Genomic DNA, 20,230 nt, shown 5'->3' with positions numbered 1-20,230 from the left:
AAAAACCCGGAAGCCCTCGGAAATAACTGTGGTGAAAGACCAAAGAATTCTTTCCCTGATGAAGAAAACCCTTCACAACAATTGGACAGATCAAGAGCACTCTCCCGGAGGTAGGTGTGTCAGAGTTGACCATCAAGAGACAACTTCTGTCCCATTTCTTTTGGTCCCTTAACAAGTGGGAGGCACATATGCAAACTGTTGTAATTCCGACACAGTTCGTCTGATTTGGATGTAAATACCCTCGAATAAAAGCAGACAGTCTGCAGTTAAAGATGTTGTTTGTTTCATTTCAAGTCCATCATGTTGGTGTATAGAGCCAAAACTTTTTTGTGAATTGTGCAGATGTCCCAATATTTATGGACCTAGCTGTATATATGAGTGAATCATCTCTATATGAGCAAGTTTTAGAAGCATTTATTATCATTAAGATTAATTTACTACTTAAGTGAAGTCTTTAATCAAGAGGTAGTTCAAAAAAGCTGAATCATCCAGTAATGAAATGAGTATTGACAAGTAAGTCGTTAAATCAATTAATAAAAAGCTTTTTAGTTATTTATTCTGAATTGTGGGAAACTCACAGTCTCAAATGGAAGCAAAAAAAAAAAGTGCTTTAATCCAAGATCAGTTCCGGTGAACAGGTCAGAAGTGTGTAACTGACTTAAATGGTTTTTTTTTCTCATGTCTGTTTGAAGGAGCTGGAGAACTACTCTACTCTGGAAGAAATGGATGAGGAACCAGGACCATCTCAGTCTGTCCCTGGAGATCGAATGCTGCCCCATCCATCTGAGACCCATCGAAGCCCAGAGGAGCCCGATCACCACGTCATAGTCATTGTTAGTGACACCGAGAGCGAAGGAGAACAGGAAGAGGAGTCTGAGGAGGAGGAGGAGGAAGAGGAAGAAGAGCAGGTGTGTCCTCGCACTGCAGGTCAAATTCAGTGATATTCAATCCTGTTATATAAACCACTTATCCCTGCTTTAGGATTATGAGGAGGAGGATGAGGAAGAGGAGGAAGAAGATGATGATGATGATGAAGAGGATGGAGGGATTGGGGAAGAGGGAGATGAAAGCAATGAGGAGAGTAGAGACGACAATGAGGCCTACGAAGGAGATGACACAGAGGTAAAGATCTGTACTAGTCAGAATTTAGAAGTGGAGGTTTAAAATTATAAAACTGAGGTCTCGTTTACACTAATACATTTTAGTTTAAAAATAAATAAGTTTTGCTACGGTTACGCCTTTCGTCCAAACTACCCTGGAGTTTTTGAGCCCTGGAAACAGTGTTTTGGAAATGCTAAAGATGTTGTTTTGGTTTTAAAATGCTGCTGCTCTGTGACTGTGTGGATTAGGGATGGGTACCGAAACTCGGTACTTTATCGGTATCAATGCTAAATTATAAAAGACCAAAGTATCGACAAGCTCTGACGTTAACGGTTCTTCTACCGGTACTAGAGAATTATTACTAAATGAACTTTACTTACAGTTGCATAATTTAACTGACAAACCTTTTCTAATTTGCCATATTCATCTGCACAGTTCGCAATCTCACATGGGAAATGCTCATGTTTCCTGAGAGTGCGTCAAGTATAAAAGCCTTTACGGTTCTCGGCTGTGAGCACGCACTCAGCTGAGACTCGCGCTAAGCGCACACACATTTGTGCACACACAAATTTGTGCACACACAGCTTGTAAGCATTCGGAGTGAACCAAACGGGTTGTATTTCCTGAGTGGTAATCGACTATGTCCATTGCAACAAACGCATCAAGTTGTTTTCTTGTATAAGCGGAAAGGCAAGCAACCTGGCTAATTGAAAGTATCTTTCAAAAGTGCATTAACTGCAGAAAGACAAATGAAGTTTTTTGACTGCCTAGCTACTAACGGTAAAGTTAAATCATCCACATCGTTACGCTTGCAGTCAATCTCCTAAATTTGTAAAATATTAAAAGTTAATGAAAACAATATATTTTTTTTCTGCAGCAGCCTAAATAATTCTTATACATTAAAATTCTTTTATATCAGCTGTATTTACAAATATAGCTTATGAATAGCCTAATAAAAAAATTATGCTTAATTAAGAAAGCTTATTTTTACATTACAAGATGCTCAAACTGTATTAAAAACACCAGTTAACGTCCAAACCATTGTTAACTTATTTATGTGAATGTTATAAAGAAAAATTATAAACATTATCTCATTTAATTGCATTTTGCAACTTAAAGAGAGCATTTTTAACTGCAGGGAGCACAATAAACCAAGAAATATCCTGCCTTCTGCCAAACATAAAAAAAAGAAAAGAAAGAAACGCTTCAAAAAGTACCAATAAGAGAACCATTAAAATACAGATAACGATACCTGTTCCTAGTGTGGAGGGGGGGAAAACAGACACATCTGAAAATGAAGGTGTAGCTGCAAACATTCGCCCCATCTGATTGGGGCCTTTTCTCATCATTAAGTACATAAGTTGCATCTGTTCCTTGTAAGTTTAGACTACGCAAGTTTATAACAAACTTCCAAGCATGTGAGGACACATTTTTTAAACCTTCAAATGGAAAGATAGTGTACATTGTAAAGACATTTACTCTGGCTACGTTTCACTAAATTAGCAATAAAATAAAAACATGACAAAGCAGTCTTTTTTAATTTTTATATTAACAACTTAAACGTAACAAACAGCAAAAATGTTAAGGCATCATGTACATATTTATATGTACATATTTATATTTTTACTGTTTGCAAATTTATAACAAAACGGAGCCGAATAACTGCCTCCTTTAATTTATTGAAAAATATGAAATCTTTGGCTCACTGTGTGGTTTTAGCAGTATGTGCTTTAATGTCAGGATATATGCGCAGAAAGATTTTCAATGCACGGTTCATACGGTCCTGGAAAAGTCATGAAATTTCGAAAAGGCATTTTCCAGGCCTGGAAAAGTTTTGGATAAACAAACAATCCCAAAATGTTTTGGAAAAGTCATGAAAATGTGTTTAACATTTATCTATGTGAGATAGACTTGACTTCTACTTAAAACTGTATTTGATGGGTAAGCTTCAAAAAATAAAATGGGTAAAAAAAGCAATGACTTCAACAATCGAAAGCAATCTTAGCTTCGCCTCTTTTACAATGGCTTTTACCGTAATTCAAAATGAATTTTAAGTGTCGTGTCTAAAAACAATATCTTAACTGCAGGGGTAAGATGTTGTGGATGCTAAATCATAAGTCTTGTGAAAACAGATGCCAAAATTATAAAATTTTCAAGATACTTTCTGAAAACTATTTTACAAATATGAAAATAAATATAAACTAGTCAAGTCAAAGTATATTTATAAAGCACTTTTTAAAAACAAGTGCTTACCAAAGTGCTGTACACATATACACAATCTAAAACAAAGGACAAATACAACAGACATATGACTGTCATATGGTATGAAAAGCCAAAGAGTAAAAGATTCAAAAGACTTTAATTTGGATAATTGCCTCAACTGGAAAAAAAAACTAGCTTTGATTACCAAATTAATCTGTTTATCCAGTTTGAAGTCACTATCCGTAATAACACCCAGGTTTTTTACATTAGGTTTCACAAAATATGATATATGACCGAAACCATTCCAAGGCAATACCCTTAATACCAATACAGTGTTCTAAAAAAAAAATTATATCTTATGGTCTTCTGTAGTAAAAGCAGCTGTAAGATCTAAGAGCAAAAGAACAGCGCGATGTCCTGTGTGAGTGGTCGAATCGAGATCGCAATCTTTTTTAGATTAATTGTGCAGCTCTAGTGTGTGGTTAGATTAATACGTATATTAATCTTTTCACCAGCCAAAACGCATAACTTGAGAAGTAGACCAATAAATTCAAAAGACAGAGTCGTTAGATATCGGTCTACACAATTTAAATTATAGATCATGTTTAACAACTAGAGAGAAGAGATCCATCGGCAGATTTGGGATGGACTGGCTGATCTTTGGTTGCTCTCAGCCAGGCAGGTGTGCTCCACTTCTGCTGACTGCCTAGAGCTCAGAGGTTTGAGGGCATGTATGGTCATGTGATGTGCGTTTTCAGCGGTATAGTGTGGTCTGAGAGCTTTTCTGCAACGCTAGATGAAACGCCATTGTGGATGTGGATCATTTTCTTTGTTGTTGTTTTTTCTAAAAAAGCAAAAACCTGTTTGTAAACGGGACCTGAAAGTAACTGCTGTAAGGCTAGTTTTTTTTCTATTATTATGTGTGATGCATACAAATGTATGAAATTCTTACAGTTTTACAGTTTCTTACAGTTTTATAAACGGTAATTGTATTATTATTATTATTATTATTAAGTTTTCGGTTTAAACCATTTGCTTTGCACATATTGAAAAACCCAGAAATGTTACTAGGGATTATTCCTACTTCAAATTTAAATGGGCTAACTGTCAATTCATTGTGGAATTTAGACTGGAATTTAGTTTTCCCAGTACATATACAAGCACACACACACACACACTCACTGTTTTAAGTGCCAAATAAACGCCTACATTTGGACTAAACATCAGAGACGTCTTTGTAAACAGTCATGTTGATTTAATGAGCTAACTGCAGTTTGCCATTATGCAATGTTTTTGTGAATCGCTGACAAAATAGCCTCAGTTTGACTGCGCAACATTTCCACATCTCTGATAATAACACACTCATTCAAAAGCGTATGACTTGGACTAACATTCTCAGCTTGAGAAAATGAACCACATATGCACTTTCCTCTAATTCTACTTTTTCCCCTCCTTTCTACTACCTTTAATTTTTCCCAGGGCCCTGATCCCACTGATCCGGGCACTGAGACAGAAGAAAGTCTTGGAGCGACAGACTCCACTCAGCGCATGGCAGATTCCCAGAGCTGTAAGTGACCATGTCCTAAATAAACATGTCTGCCGGAACGTTGTTTAGCATCTTCTAGGTACTGTATCTTTTCCATTCAGACACCATCAATGATTTTGAAGCTTTCAGAATCTAAATGTCTTATTTCTTTTCCCATCCGTCTCAGTTGAATCGAACACATTGGAAATGTTTGAAGTCCCCGTCACCAGCTCCGCCCCTCGACCTCCACAATCCCCCAGAAGGCCTCAGCATCCTCTGCCACCTCGGCTAAACATTTTGGCTGCTCCTGCTCAGGAACTCGGGCCTCCTGCTCAAGTACAGGTATGTGCAAGGGTCTCACAGATACTGTTAACTTTTTTTCATAGCTTGAATTGTTCTCAGGCAGTGCCTGGAGTGTGCATTAAAAAAACTGCATGTGTCTGCAGCGTCTTCCAGCTCGCCGGCAGTCAGTGGGACGAGGCCTTCAGCTTGCTTCTGGAATGGCCAGTAGTGCAGTGAGTGGCTTTTTCGATGCTTAGTTTGCTTGTCTTTGTGTGTTTCTATTGCTATTGACTTATCTTTTTTGCCTTTCTTTTCCCCAACAGCAGCCTTTCTTTGAGGATGATGACAGGATGGTTCCCAGCACTCCTACACTTCCTCTTCGCTCTGATGGATTTGCAGAAGCCATACAGTATGTGTAATGTTCATGACATATTGCAAACTGCGTAGGCCCCCTCACTGCTTAATATTAATAATAGCGCATACGAGAGCCATATCATATTGCCTACTATGGTCTGTTTTAGGGGTTCCCAAACTTTTTAGCTTGTGACCCGCAAAAAATCAATTCCAGTAACTCTCGATCCCCACTATCCTCGAAGGTGGTTATTAAGCATACAAATATTAAACACAACAGAACACACATCAGTAGGAAGTCTATAAATGAGCTTATTGACAACACAAAAAAATCTGTTTTTTTTTCAATTTTATAGAAGCTATTTTTGTCAATTTTCATTTTTATATCGAAGCAACTTAAATCCAAGTCAATCATATCTTAGTGATCAATAAAACTGTCAATGAAACATATGTGGCACAATTGTTAAATCATTTGCTGTAATAATATGCTGTACTAAACAGAAACAAAGTTTATAGCTACACATTTGAAATACTATAGTAATTTATCAAGGGAAATATTTAGGAATAAGTGTTATATTGTATATTTACACATCTTCGTTAATGAATTACACTACATTATGTAGTATCATTGGTAACGATCATGATCTAATCGTAATTACCATAGTATACTTCTGCCTTTAATACAGTAAACTATATTTATAGACCTCCTCTCCCTCAGTCATCTTTCCTTCAAGCAAATTTCTTGTGTTAGCCTAATTGGTTGGCGACATCACTGACCAGAGCGCGATGTGGCAGTAATGCACCAAAATCGACCACCCAAAAACAAGAAGAAATCGTCATTCTCACCATCAAATGGATTTACTTTCATTGGCTAGACACCGGACTCACAGCTCCTTGAATGTCGGTGCCGTCACATATTGATACGCAATTGGTAAATGTAGCTTGTGTGGACGCTACTGCGCTACTTGACACACACACAAAAATAGCCTTGCTACTGAAAAGTTATTTCATTTAGAAACACACTAATTGAAGCCTGGTTTATACTTCTGTTACAAGTGATCGGCGTGACCCATGGTACATGTAACACGTGTAGCTGTGCATTTATACTTCTGCGCGCTGTTTCTGTTGCTCTGCAATAACACTTCCAAAACGCTAGCTAGCAGCAGGTGTTTATGTTCCTCTGTGTTGAGTTTCTTCGCCTTTGTTTTTTATAAATGCTTCCTTAATGTACAAGTGGTCCAAACTCGCTCATTTTGAGGCAGGAACCGGTTGAACGTGCAACAACTTTAACCATAAGGTAAACACAAAGCAACAGTTTCCATCCAGAGTTCCTTGTAAACAGTCAACACTTGTAAACAGTTGCTCCAACGGACTTAAGGGCTTCCAAGCAGACCAATCACAGAGCTTGCGCTATGCGTTATTACGTCGTATAGTTACAGTTTTTTGTGAGGTGCACGTCAGCCACGCCGATGGCGAGGGCTATGCATACACTGCGCCGTAGCATACACATGCGCTTGACACAGAAGTATAAATCAGCCTTAAGAAATGTAGTTAAGCTAGTAGCGTCAATACTTGTAGATATGCTACTGCCCAACTCTGTAATATTTTATAGTCATTATTTCTTTAATTTAATATTAACCTCACTCAATGAATATGCTGTTCTCACTGTTTACAGCTAAAGACTATGTTTGGTTTAATTTCGGAGGCCGCCACTTTAAGATCATCTTCTTTCCATCGTGGTCTTTATTTTCAATGTATTTGAGTGCCGTAAAGATGTCAAAGTTTAACATTGTGCCGTAAAATCAATCTGATGCAACTAACACTATTGCTGTGTCAATAATCTAGGGTAATAACCCCAGGGCTCGCAACCCAATGGGGAAAACTTGAAAGGCTGCTGACTTTTAATTTGCATGTTGTTTATGTATTATTTTTATCTTCTGCAGGTTATGGGTAAAACATGGTAATTCTAATAGTTTGAGAACATGTATGGTAATTTTGGAAATCACCAATCTACAAACTGTATATCAGTGTCAATTGTCATGACCAGCTACTACTCATCATGTCATGTTTGCTGTTGTGTTTTGTTATTATTACTTAATCATATTACCACAAAACTGATTTGTTGTTGTCGAATGAAGTTCTCCACAGGTGGCAGGTGTACCACGCTTTCGATTCGGGCTTTTAGATGAGCTCCCGCAGACCAGCTCCTCTCACTCAGACCTCAGCCAGCTGCCCTCACAAGGTCAAACACAATCATTTTAAATTTAGAGATTATCAATTATAATGTCAAACATTAGTTTGTTCAGTTTTTTAAAGGTGTCTTTTGTGCTGTGCAGGTTTAGGCATGTATGAGAGCTCTGTTTTCTTGGGATCTCATGAGGATGAGTCAGGGGGACGCAGTGTACCCACAACCCCTCTGCAGATCAGCGCTCCTGGTAAATAACGCATGTTTTCTTATTTAGTTTTTTTTAGTCAGACTTTCTTGTTGTTCATCATTTAGGCAGAGTTGTAAAATTCTGTTATGATCTATTATAACCTGTTTATTTATTTAATTTTTTTATGATAATTAGATATTTTAATAGCTTCTCTTTTCATTTACATTCATATATAATATTGAACATGCAGGATGAGCATAGACTATATTTTACATCCATTTATTTAGAACTGATGAATAAAGTCTGTGCATCATTGTGTGTGTGCGTGCGCATATCAGTACACAAGTAGTGGTAATAATTTCAACCATTCCAAATTTGGTCAGACCAGAGGTTTTTATTATAGGGGGGTAATTCCTGTTTATATATGAGTATATAAAACTTTCTGGTGCATAGTGGTGTAACGGATCACAAATCTCACTGTTCGGATCACATTCTGTTTTTTTAAGTCAAGGATCGTACCATTTTTCGGATCAGCCAAAAAGGGGAGAAGAAGAATGTAATTTGCTTTTCATTTGTTACAAAAACATATAAGAAATATTACAAATAAAATGAAGAAATAATCAGCTGAATAAAAATAAATTGTAAAATATTTATTACTGTGAAAAATTCACTGTTACTACTACTGTTGCTGATAACGCTAAATGTAGAAATCTAGCGCCATTTATTTATTTTCTTTTCAGCTTAGTCCCTTTATTAATCTGGGGTCGCCACAGCGGACTGAACCGCCAACTTTTCCAGCTTATGTTTTACGCAGCGGATGCCCTTCCAGCTGCAACCCATCACTGGGAAACATCCATACACACTCATTTACGCATATAACCTACGGACAATTTAGCTTACCCAATTCACCTATAGCAGCGCATGTCTTTAAACTTGTGGGGTAAACCGGAGCACCCAGAGGAAACTCACACAAACACGAGGAGAACATGCAAACTCCAAACTGAAACGGCTACTGACCCAGCCGAGGCTCAAACCGGCAACCTTCTTGCTGTGAGGCGATAGTGCTAACCACTGCGCCACTGTGTCGCCCAATCTAATGTCATTAGTATGATTCATGTGTATTCTTAGTCTAATTTTCATTAAATGATTCTGTTTTTTACTCCTAAAACTTTCATCTTTCATTGCTAGATGATCATCTTTGAAGAATTCAGTGGCATATTTTTGATGGCTGGTTGTCGCCACCTATTAGTTAAATAATGTAATTTCTGGCTGCATAACTAACTCAAAAACTGACTAAAAACAGAATCTCTTTATTTTTGCATTTTTAGATTTGAATGCAGCGATTCGAAAGATTAATTAACATTTGCAAATCACCATCATTTATCATTTATGTTGCGTGGGTGTTGAGATCCCGATCTTTCAATGATTAATCGTGCCGCTTACACTGGATACATTAATGCAGGCTGAACAAGTAGTGACAGAAAACACCTTTAATAACCCACAAATTAATAACCATCACCTTCTCAGAAATCCACCATATCCACAACTTCTTCTATCATCTTTATATTTTACAGAAAAGCCTAATGCTTTCATACTTGCGGTTTGAATGACATGAGAGGTGATCTCTCTGTGATTGTTACAAATTTAAGATTAATCTACAAATAAAAAAAATATATTATTCCGCAGGTCATGTGTGTTCTGAACCATGGGTTGTGATCCGTACGAATCATGGATCAACCGTGATCCGTTACACCCCTACTGGAGAAATGTTTAACTTACTCAAGCCACATATTTCCTATGTAGCTATCAGAGTACATTTTAACTACTTGAATCAATGCACTCTGTGACACCTTTAACTGTGATATTCCACTTTTGTATTCATTCAGTGACAATTCTCTCAGAGGCTGCTGTATCTGAAGCGAGTGAACATGCTTCTCATTCTGTGCCGATGGTGAGCACCTCTACCCCAGGCCTCAGTGCTCCAGCAGTGGAGGAGAGAGACGACATGTTCCTGGATGCAGGAGACAGGTGAGATTTTTGAGTTTTGAGACTTTTCAACATTTTCTCTTATGATTTTGCCATGACAAGAATCCATATATATTAGTATTTAATGGGAACTTTGATAAATGTTTGTGCAGTGCTGAAGCTTCACTTGAGGCCGTGTCTCAGACTGAGGCAGAAGAAGCAGCGCAGCCTTCAGATGATGCAAATCTGCCTTCAACAAGCCAGGAACCATCATCTAGTTCAGCAGGTACAAACACAATAATATTAGACAAACCACATGTAATCTCTTATTTCTGTTTCACTAACTATGTGTCTCGCTTTTCTCTTTCAGACACAAGCAGCTCTCAGCCTCCTAAAGCCAGGAGCGGCTCTGGCAGACAGTGGACTGGTAGTCGAGGTTCTAGAAGCATTGTGAAGAGGGGTGAGACTTTTGTTTCTTATTTGTTAGTTTCTTAAACTTTTATTTCCTTCCTTCATACATTTTCGTTTTTAAGCGGGCTGCATTTACAAAGTATAATTTTAACATCTTTCTTGCTATAGATGGACTGAGTGTTATGGGTGTGAGAGGACGCTTTGCCAGATGAAGCAAAATCCCAGCAGTCTTCATTCTAGTCTTCATCCTGAACTATTGGCTCCACAAGAACAGCTGTGCTTTATTCTGCTTCAGGACTTCAAGTCAGTGTATTATAGCTGTCGTTTGTTAGTTGTATGCTCTGAGCAATCCATTGTTGTTATTTTTAATGATTCTACATCCATAAAATAAATTGTTTTGAAGAAGAGATTTTTGTTTTGTCTGTGAAGATGTGACCGGTTGTTTTCCACTGCATATTAGACGAGTGCATGAACATGTACTGTGAATGGCAGGAGGTAAGGAGATGGATGACTCAGATTTTCTGAGTGTCTTTGCATTTGAAGAAGCTGGTCGCTGGGTTTTCCTTGGGACCTGTAACAGGTTTTAAGATCACTGGTTTATCTCTTTCCATTTTCATGCTGTAATAGTTTCCTGTTAAGGACAAGAACAGAAATGGGTAATACATGTTACTTCTGTTAAAATGGATATGTGTAGATGTAGTAAAACCAAATTAGAAATGTTGCTTTAGACACCAGGTTGAATAATGTTATGAAAGCTTAAATATAGAGCTATGTAGCATAATTGAGAACACAAAGATTTGTTGGAATTTATGAATTAGCTAACATGAATTAGCAAATTGCAATGAATTTTACTGTCTGTCTGTCTGTCTGTCTGTCTGTGTGTGCGCGTGCGTGCGCGCGCTTGCGTATATATATATATATATATATATATATATATATATATATATATATATACATATATATACATATATATATATATATATACATATATATATATATATATATATATATATATATATATATATATATATATATATATATATATATATATATATATCTTTTAGATTAGCAACAAAAAAAGGGATCATACAAAAATTTAAACTACATCATCATTTACTCTCCCTCGTGTGGTTTAAAATCTTTGAGTTTCTTTCTTCTGTTGAACACAAAAGAAGATATTTTGAAGAATGCTGTTCACTGGTACTCATGGATATCCAAAGCCAGCAAGCAGCATTCTTTAAAATATCATCTTTTGTGTTCAATAGAAGAGGAAAACACCAAATAGGTTTTGAGCAAGTGAAGGTTTGTGAAGCAAGTGAAGAGTGAAAGATGACAATTATCATCATAAATGATCTCTTTAGTTCACAACAAATGGTTAATTAATGTATTCATTATTCATTGAAACTAATTAGCATTATTACTGTCTTTATATTTGTTAGTTCATGAGAACCAATACAGTCAGCTAATGTTAATGGTAGTACTTAAGTATGGGGAACATTCGTTATTAATTCTGATTTATTGCTCAGATGTACTGCTTCTAGTAAGGTAGTTGTAGTGGTTAGGTGTAGGTAAGGGATAGGAATAAAGTGTAGTATATGGTCATGCAGAATAAGGCATTAATATGTGCTTTATAAGTGCCAACTTATAGCCATCAGGTCAAAATTGAGAATTGGGGCCCATAATTGCATAAAGCATAGCCATATTAAAGAAAACTCTCTAAAGTGACCATGTAATGTATATTTTAAAACTATAAAAAATACAAAACTCAACTTTTAAAATACTAATAAGTGCTATAATTGTATAATAATACAAAAATAACAGTGGTTTAGAAATGTGGCAGGACAAGGAGCAACCTTTCTAACTATTTTAAAGCTCCTCCCTAGTTTTGCTGAATGACATAACACTCACTTTGAGAGAAAACATAGTATTTGTATCCCTCTTTGACCCTGGAGGGTACAGACACAGATGAGGTCACCATGGTTGGAAATCCTCTCCAGGTTCGTGAGATGTTGATCACTTGCCCCAGTGCTGCAGCTGGGGGAACAGAACACCCAAAAATGAATGAAAATGCTTCGAGGTCTGATGCTTATCTTGTCTGTTAGGCCTCACATGGAACAACATGTCCTGTCTGAGGTTATCACGGTGAAATGTCTCTTCCAGGAAATTCTATACATAGAATTTTTACTTTTCTTGTTTGTATAAATGCTGATCTACACACAACTTTTCCCCTAACTTCCTGTCATTTATACAAATGTGATTTATCTCAAACACTACTGTACTGCTGTTTCGACTGTAATGGTCTTATGTAATGAAACATGTTGATTCTTCACCTGTTTGTCTTCTTGTTCTCATCCTCACTGTGATCACTGGAATTTTTGGCCTTCTCCCACAGTTTGGAGTGACCTGGTAGGTGTACTTTTGAGCCATTCCACCTGCAGAAACGGATTACAAAGTCAACACTTGCCTAAAACAAAACAAGCACCCAAAGTGTGTCCAGTTCAGCCCTTTTATTTCCAACCTGGACTCATTCATGTCTGACTTGTGTACTTCATGAGAAGTTATGTCTTGATTGAACAACACTTGACGGATTTATTCTATACGTGACTCAATGAAAATTGTTTGACATGTCTATTTATTTATTTATTTGCATTAATGGCTGTTCTCCCTGCTGAAAAAACAGCCTAGTCTGTTTTTGGCTGGTCGACAAGCCTGATTTTGAAGGGGTTTTGGCCATTTCAAGGCTTTTTTTTTTTCCAGTTTATAAATTTACTTGTGCTCGTCGTTATTGTTGTCCTTTATTATCGTCTCTACTCTCGTCAGAAGCCGATTGTGTGTGCAATTCTCAAAATCTTCACAAGAGGGCAATTTATCTGGTTATTCAATATTGCCAAAAAGATTATGAAAAAATGTCACCAAAAAATAAAAATTCTGCCAATAATTACCCTCTTTTCTTTCCAAATACCAGAAACCTTTTGTGGAGATATTTTCAATCTAAAAGCTCCCTGATTCCCCGTTGATCTTGTCTCGTTCAAAGTTAAAAAATGTACCAAAAACATCAAAATAGTCCATGTGTCTTCAGCGGTTTAATTGAAACATAAAGTATTTTAAATATTGCAAGAATAAAAAAAAACTAACATAATGGCTGTATCTTCTCCTCAGTGTCAGTATAGGGTGCACATTTACAAGGACTGTGCACTGATACTTTAAGACGCAACAAGGTTAGGGATGCAACGATTATAGATTTTGGTTGTGCGATTATAGTCTGAGGAATAATCACGGTTATCACGATTATTATGCATTCATTAATTTCAAAACACTGCTAGTTTAAAAAAAATTACATAAAAACTACTTGTATTTTAAAGTGTTGTTTATTGCTGCTCAGTAACCAAATAATATGACACAAAATAATAATAAAAACAGTCCATTTCTCTTTGGACTTAAAAATAAGTGAAAAAAGTTTTGGCATTTAAACATAAGTAATAATTTTACACACTGAAAATAAATGTCAATAAATAAAATTTAAAGAAAAAAAATGTATTCGTTTTAAATAAATTAAATTATAATAATTAAATACAATTTTAACAAATTAAATAAATCACATGTAAATAAATTTAAAATAAATGAAAATATATAAATAAAAAATTGTAAATAAATGAATTAAAAATAAATTAATAAATAAATTAAAAATTATTTTTTAAAATAAATTCAAATAAAATTAAAAAATCAATCAATAAATGAATTAGTAGTATTTGTCTAATGTAAATCTAGGTTACATAATAGCTAAGTATTTTCCTTTTACAGTAAAGAAATGTATTCAAAGGCTGCTGAAACCTTTGATCTATTTAACAAAATTGTTTGGTATTTTTCATTTTGCATTTTTTTTCCTCAGTGTAGGGCGCTCGTGGCATTCTTTTTTTAACTAGTAGGTGCGTATGGAAAGCACAAGTCCATCGCTCCATATATGCAAGCCACGCGCCTCCATTGGAAATAACGAACTTGCGCGTGCAAAAGATGCATTATGTGACTGGAGTTGACAGCTTCAGCCATAGTTAATCCAGTGAATGGTGTCCAGTACAAGCTCGGAACTTCAACCTAGCACTCAGTTGGCATTACTTTAAGTTGCAGCAGTTTTGTTTTATACAGAAACATGGTGTTAAGAAGCCTTCACAATTAATTTACCGTGACAAATTAAATCGCGGTTAAAAGTGAAATCGGTTTATCGTTGCACCAGTAAATGTGCATACTATATTGACACTGAGGAGAAGACACTATTGAATCAAGTCATTATTTTTGTTCTATAAATGCACCAAAGTATTGAGTGTAAACTGAATGCATCTTTGGGCTGTTTTTGGTGTTTTTCTGGACTTTGAACAAGTCATAACTATTTCTGTCTACGGAGGACCAGGAAGCTCTCAGATTCAATCTAAAATATCTTAAATTGTGTTCTGAAGATTAATGAAGGTCTCAAAGGCTTGGAACAACATGATAATTAGAAATTAATAACCAAATTTTTCTTTTTGGAAGAAATAATCCCAATATTGTGGAACAATGTTGTTAATTCGATATCTCACACTGCTAGTTCAAGTTTCTGAGTCGTACAAGTCTAACTTTTTAACCACTAAATTTTGTTTATATCATGTAATCCTGTTGTTTTGTTCTCACCACAGAATAAAAATAAGAAAACTGCCGTTTTCATTTTACAGATTTTTTTATTTTACTTGCAAAGTGTGAAAGTTCTACCAGTATTATAAAAGGTAACCAATTCCTTTTTTTTTACTTTGGTGGTAATAAAATTCCATAGCTTTTAGCATGTTTGAGTACATTTTAACAACAATACTTACCTCTTTTGAAGAAGATGACAGACTCTTTTCTGCTTCTATACTCTGGTATAGATAAAGCAGCTGTGATATGACCAATTTGTCCAAAGCCCTCGCTGATGGGTTTAGGAAAGCCAGGATCCATCGCACCGTTCTCAAACCTCCAGTAGTTCTTTCCCTGTGAATATAACCCAGCAAGCATTTTTTTGTTTTTAAAAGATGTCTAAAAGATGTCTAATAGACATCTAAACAAAGTTGTCTTGGCTAAAACAGAGCTATCAGTGAAAATCTAATAGGTGTCTAAGAATAAGCCAAAATTAGACTAGTCGTCAAATAAACAGAACTTAATGACTACACATTAAAAGTGTCCAATCTGTCTATTTGACGACTAGTCTAGTTTTGGACTATTTTAGCTGTCTATTAGATTTTTACTGACAGTCCAAGTTTAACCTTGTTTTAGTCAGGGTGTGTACGTTAAGATGCCTTTTAAATGTCCATTAAACAAAATTGTTTGCTGGGGAGATACATCAGCTCTCTTCCAGCATTTCATTTGACACCTTCTGCCACAACAGTGAGCTATATTATTCTACACTGGTGTGAAATGAAGTGTTTTGTCCTTTTGACTGCATACGAACCTTGAAGAAGTAGGTTTTGCCTTGGCAGTTGCAGCGGGTGTAAACAGTGTCAATGGGAGACGGGATTCCCCACACCTGCGTAATTAACTGAGGAGGATCAGGATTCCTTTGTTTGTCCAGAGTCCAAAAATAATGTCCTACAGAGCAGAAAGGAAAAGTGACACATTCTTCCACACTTAACATTTAGTTCAGTGTTATCTACATTCAGGAACTGTCCATTTAGTAACCAAGGAATCAATCTTTTTTTTTTTTTTACATTACACTATGCCACTGTAGAAGAGTGCATTAACTGCCATTTGAACTGACCTCTGAACACCACAATGGTGCCATTTCTGAGAGTTGTCAGACCACTGACTGGACGCCCACTGCAGAGGTTACTGTCATAATCATCTAGAAAACAAAAACGTCTTGGGCGTTTAGACATTGTATGAGAAGCATGTAGGATATTAGTGTGGAAACAAAATTGAAACCGTAAAATTAAAGATTTTACCAGATTGATAATCTAAAATATTATCTGTTCTGCCATTCAGGTCTAAAGAAGGTTTAAGAGGCTTTTCTGTCACTCTGATTGGAGAAATGACAACAGGATCCTTGGGAGATTCCTTTACTTCTGATTTATCAATATTTTCTTTACTGGGTTGAGTGGGTTTTTTTGTTGGTTTCATTGGAGCAGGTGTCTTTCTTGGGACAGGCGTAGCTCCTTCTGTTGGTGCTGTTGTTAGATTTTCTGTTGGTGCTGCACTTGTTGAACCTTCTGTTGGTGCCATGCTTGTTGGATCTTCTGTTGGTGCTGGCTTTCTTGAATCTTCTGCTGGTGCTGGATTTCTTGGATCTTCTGCAGGGTTTTGGTTTGTTGGATCTGCTGTTGCCGCTGGGCTTGTTGGATTTTCTGCTGGTGTTTGGTTGTTTGGATCTTCTGGTGCCACTGTGCTTGTTGGATCTTCTGCTGGCACTGGGCTTGTTGGATCTTCTGCTGGCACTGGGCTTATTGGATCTTCTGCTGGCACTGGGCTTGTTGGATCTTCTGCTGGCACTGGGCTTATTGGATCTTCTGCTGGCACTGGGCTTATTGGATCTTCTGCTGGCACTGGGCTTATTGGATTTTCTGCTGGCCCTGGGCTTGTTGGATCTTCTGCTGGCCCTGGGCTTGTTGGATCTTCTGCTGGCACTGGGCTTGTTGGATCTACTGTTATTGTTTGTTTTTTTGGATCCTCTTCTGGTGTTTGTTTTTTTGGATCTTCTGCTGGCCCCGGGCTTGTTGGAGCTTCTGCTGGTACTGCACTTATTGAATCATCTACGGGTGTCACGCTTGTGGGACCTTCTGTTAATGCTATGCTTGAGTTCTCTTGAGGCTGTAATGTGCTGGAAGCGGTCATTTCTTCAGACGGCTGTTGAGTGGTAAAGTCTATACGGTTCTCATCAGCAGGGAATATGCTGCTCACATCTGAAGAGAACAAAACTATTACAATAAAAATGGACTGCAGCATGCAGAGGAAATCTGCAACAATGATTTGTCAAACTCTGTGCAGTGTTTGCAAACTAAGAAAAAAGGAAAGCACTAGAACCTGCGGTTGGAGTGGATGGGGCAGGAGATGAAGTCTCATTTTCAGGGTGAAAGGTGCTGTTTTCCTTCTGTTTCTCCTCTATATCTGAACCTGTGTAAGGTCCATCAGGCAAAATCTCTGCTGGGACATCTGTGTGATTACATAAAATTTATGTTTAATTAGTTTTGTAATATTCAACAAACTGGCAAAGTCCTGCTCTGTGTGATGTTTTACACATTAGACAAACACAGTGTAAGGTCTATTGTTACTCACCACGGCCCTCAGAAGGTGTGGGCTCAGTTTCATACTCAGGGACTGTAAACTCATCTGCCTCAGCATAAGAAAACAATGTCTGTTAACAGGGTTTTACAGTGATTTTGCCTCAGGTTGCAAAATGGAGGCTTGCCAAATAATCAACAATTAAGAAAATGATTTGGAATATAGATGTATCTGATTTAAAATGTCATAATTGATTAATCTTACCAAAACAATTTTTGTCACTTGTTTACACAAAGTAATTTCATTATTTGTTGGATTTTTATCCTAACATTTTAATTCTGCTGATTTTTCATCAGGAGAAAAGTCAAAAGGAATGTGTTTTTTTTTTTTTTTTTTTTAATCATTATAGGACTGAAAAAGACCAAGAAAGAGAGAAAGACACACCTCCGGTTCCTTCTAAATTGGTCATCTCCTCATTGGAGGATTCTATCACAGACAAAAGGAAACACAGATTTACAATAAAAGCACTGTTTGTGGATGCAAAAATCTAAAGCTACAGTACATGAAGCAAAAGATCAGCACACTTTGATTTGGTTATGTGTGACAAAGCTACAGTAATTATACCTGTAGACTTTTTATTCTTTATGTTTAGGCATAAGTTAGCGATCCTTTGAGCTGCGCTGGCAGTGTTTCTTGGCTTTAAGGCAGAATCTGTGACAGTCACAGAGATATAAGCTTCAAATCAGAGCAGATTAATCAGGATTAGACGCATGCAAACAGATGAGTTCATCTGTATTTACACATTTTTAATATATATACAGCTAAAGTCAGAATTATTAGCCCCCCTTTTAATTTTTTTTCCTTTTCAAATATTTCCCAAATGATGTTTAACAGAGCAAGGAAATTTTCACAGTATGTCTGATAATATTTTTTTTTCTGAAGAAAGTCTTATTTGTTTTATTTCATCTAAAATAAAAGCAGCTTTTCATTTTTGAACACCATTTTAAGGTCAATGTTATTAGCCCCTTTAAGCTATATATATATTTTTTTTTCTGATAGTCTACAGAATAAACTATTGTTATACAATAACTTGCCTAACTACTCTAACCTGCCTAGTTAACCTAATTAACCTAGTTAAGCCTTTAAATGTCACTTTAAGCTGTATAGAAGTGTCTTGAAAAATATCTAGTCAAATATTATTTACTGTCATCATGACAGATAAAATAAATCAGTTATTAGAAATGAGTTATTAAAACTGTTATGTTTAGAAATGTGTTGAAGAAATCTTCTCTCCGTTAAACAATAATAAACATGGAGACTAATAATTCAGGGGGGCTAATAATTCTGGCTTCAACTGTATATATAGAAATTACCATTGCAACATTAGGAGTAAGAATTTTTTAAATATATCTATTCCTCAATTCTTCAGACACATTGACAACAATAAAGACTATTCATATTTAATCATTCAAAATTATTACAAAAGTGCATCAATATTGCAAATAAATATTATATTTGGCATGTCCTCTGTTTGCCCTGTTAGAATATACAGTTAGTAACAACTGTTGCCCTTCAAAATATACAATTAGCAGTAAGTATTGCACTCGCGTTTGAAGCATGTATATGCATATACAGCATTTATAACATGCTGTAATTGCTATAAGTACTACTTCCAAATAGTTTTACCTTCGATCAAGCACATGCTCTCATAATCAGGGCAGCACTGATTATACGAGACACAGTCGATATCACAGTGACATGGATTGCCTCTATTAAAAGGCTCTCCGCAGCGTCCTTTGCATGAGTCCTCTGTGATGAGAAATACAAGTATTACTTAAATGATTTAATAGGCGGTTACAAAGAATACAGATCAAGCCAGTGCTTCAATGACCCGTACTTGAAGTGCACAAATCCTGAAAGTCTGCACAGCACTCATTCAGGCCCAGACAATCATAGTCACACTGGCAGAAACTTCCTCTGTAATAGCCTTCTCCACAACGACCCCCACAACTGCCTGTTTATTTGACAAGAAAAACACTCTGAGAATTCAAAATGTTGAGAAACATAACTACATTTAGACACAAAGACAAACAACAGCGGTGTTAATTATTTACAGAGTCAACTGAAACCACTGCATTCTCAAGAGAGTAATGTTTTCAGATAGTAATTAAATCTGTGTGATAGATAGATAGATAGATAGATAGATAGATAGATAGATAGATAGATAGATAGATAGATAGATAGATAGATAGATAGATAGATAGATAGATAGATAGATAGATAGATGGATGGATGGATATGCCATAGATAGATAGATAGATAGATAGATAGATAGATAGATAGATAGATAGATAGATAGATAGATAGATAGATAGATAGATAGATAGATAGATAGATAGATAGATAGATAGATAGATAGATAGATAGATAGATAGATAGATAGATAGATAGATAGATCTGTTGGCTTACGTGGATTTGAAGAGCTTGTGGAGACCCACACAAACAGCAGCAGTAAGGATAGATATGTTGCCATCTCAATTGTTGTCTTTTGAAGTCATCACAGTCATCTAATACACACTCTGTTTTTCTTCACCTGCTGTGTTCTTCACTTTTATACCGAGCCTGAAAAGCGTTGGTGTTCCCCTCTCCGTCCAATTATGCAGTCAGTGCTGAATTAGTAATCGTCTAGTTTGCAAGGGTGCGGTAATCCACTTAGACAAACAGACTTGACCAATTCACCCACACTGAGAGTGCGCCTGGCCGAAAACACTCAAAGTACGCTGAGTGACATCACACACTGTTC

General features: G+C 36.4%; 2 protein-coding genes across 9 annotated transcripts in view; one reads left to right on the top strand and one right to left on the bottom strand.

The window, feature by feature from the left end:
- tprb (translocated promoter region b, nuclear basket protein) overlaps positions 1 to 10,621 on the top strand; it is a 30,339-nt gene extending 19,718 nt beyond the window's left edge. Inside the window, 12 exon segments of one of the 2 annotated variants that reach the window (NM_001030123.1) lie at positions 693 to 908; positions 982 to 1,122; positions 4,783 to 4,870; positions 5,016 to 5,170; positions 5,275 to 5,343; positions 5,434 to 5,519; positions 7,600 to 7,703; positions 7,798 to 7,896; positions 9,723 to 9,864; positions 9,975 to 10,087; positions 10,172 to 10,261; positions 10,381 to 10,621. In NM_001030123.1, the coding sequence (NP_001025294.1) occupies positions 693 to 908; positions 982 to 1,122; positions 4,783 to 4,870; positions 5,016 to 5,170; positions 5,275 to 5,343; positions 5,434 to 5,519; positions 7,600 to 7,703; positions 7,798 to 7,896; positions 9,723 to 9,864; positions 9,975 to 10,087; positions 10,172 to 10,261; positions 10,381 to 10,424 (1,347 nt within the window). In that variant the 3' untranslated portion in view covers positions 10,425 to 10,621. 2 annotated transcript variants of the gene reach the window in all.
- On the bottom strand, positions 8,211 to 20,199 carry prg4b (proteoglycan 4b). Of its 7 annotated transcripts, none has more exons than XM_087296817.1 (15): positions 19,897 to 20,173; positions 19,325 to 19,441; positions 19,114 to 19,236; positions 18,052 to 18,162; positions 17,872 to 17,913; positions 17,482 to 17,535; positions 17,230 to 17,358; positions 16,947 to 17,108; positions 16,155 to 16,880; positions 15,971 to 16,054; positions 15,665 to 15,801; positions 15,054 to 15,207; positions 12,543 to 12,644; positions 12,121 to 12,246; positions 8,211 to 10,843 (listed from the first exon to the last, which is right to left on the bottom strand). In XM_087296817.1, the coding sequence occupies exons 1-15, from the start codon at positions 19,958 to 19,960 to the stop codon at positions 10,725 to 10,727; spliced, it is 2,250 nt and encodes a 749-aa protein (XP_087152943.1). In that variant the 5' UTR covers positions 19,961 to 20,173; the 3' UTR covers positions 8,211 to 10,724.
- Between the last annotated feature and the right edge of the window lie 31 nt (positions 20,200 to 20,230).

This window comes from Danio rerio, chromosome 20 (assembly GCF_052040795.2).
Source record: "Danio rerio strain M-AB ecotype USA chromosome 20, GRCz13ab, whole genome shotgun sequence".
Taxonomy (NCBI): domain Eukaryota; kingdom Metazoa; phylum Chordata; class Actinopteri; order Cypriniformes; family Danionidae; genus Danio; species Danio rerio.
This window is presented reverse-complemented; position numbering and strand designations above follow the sequence as displayed.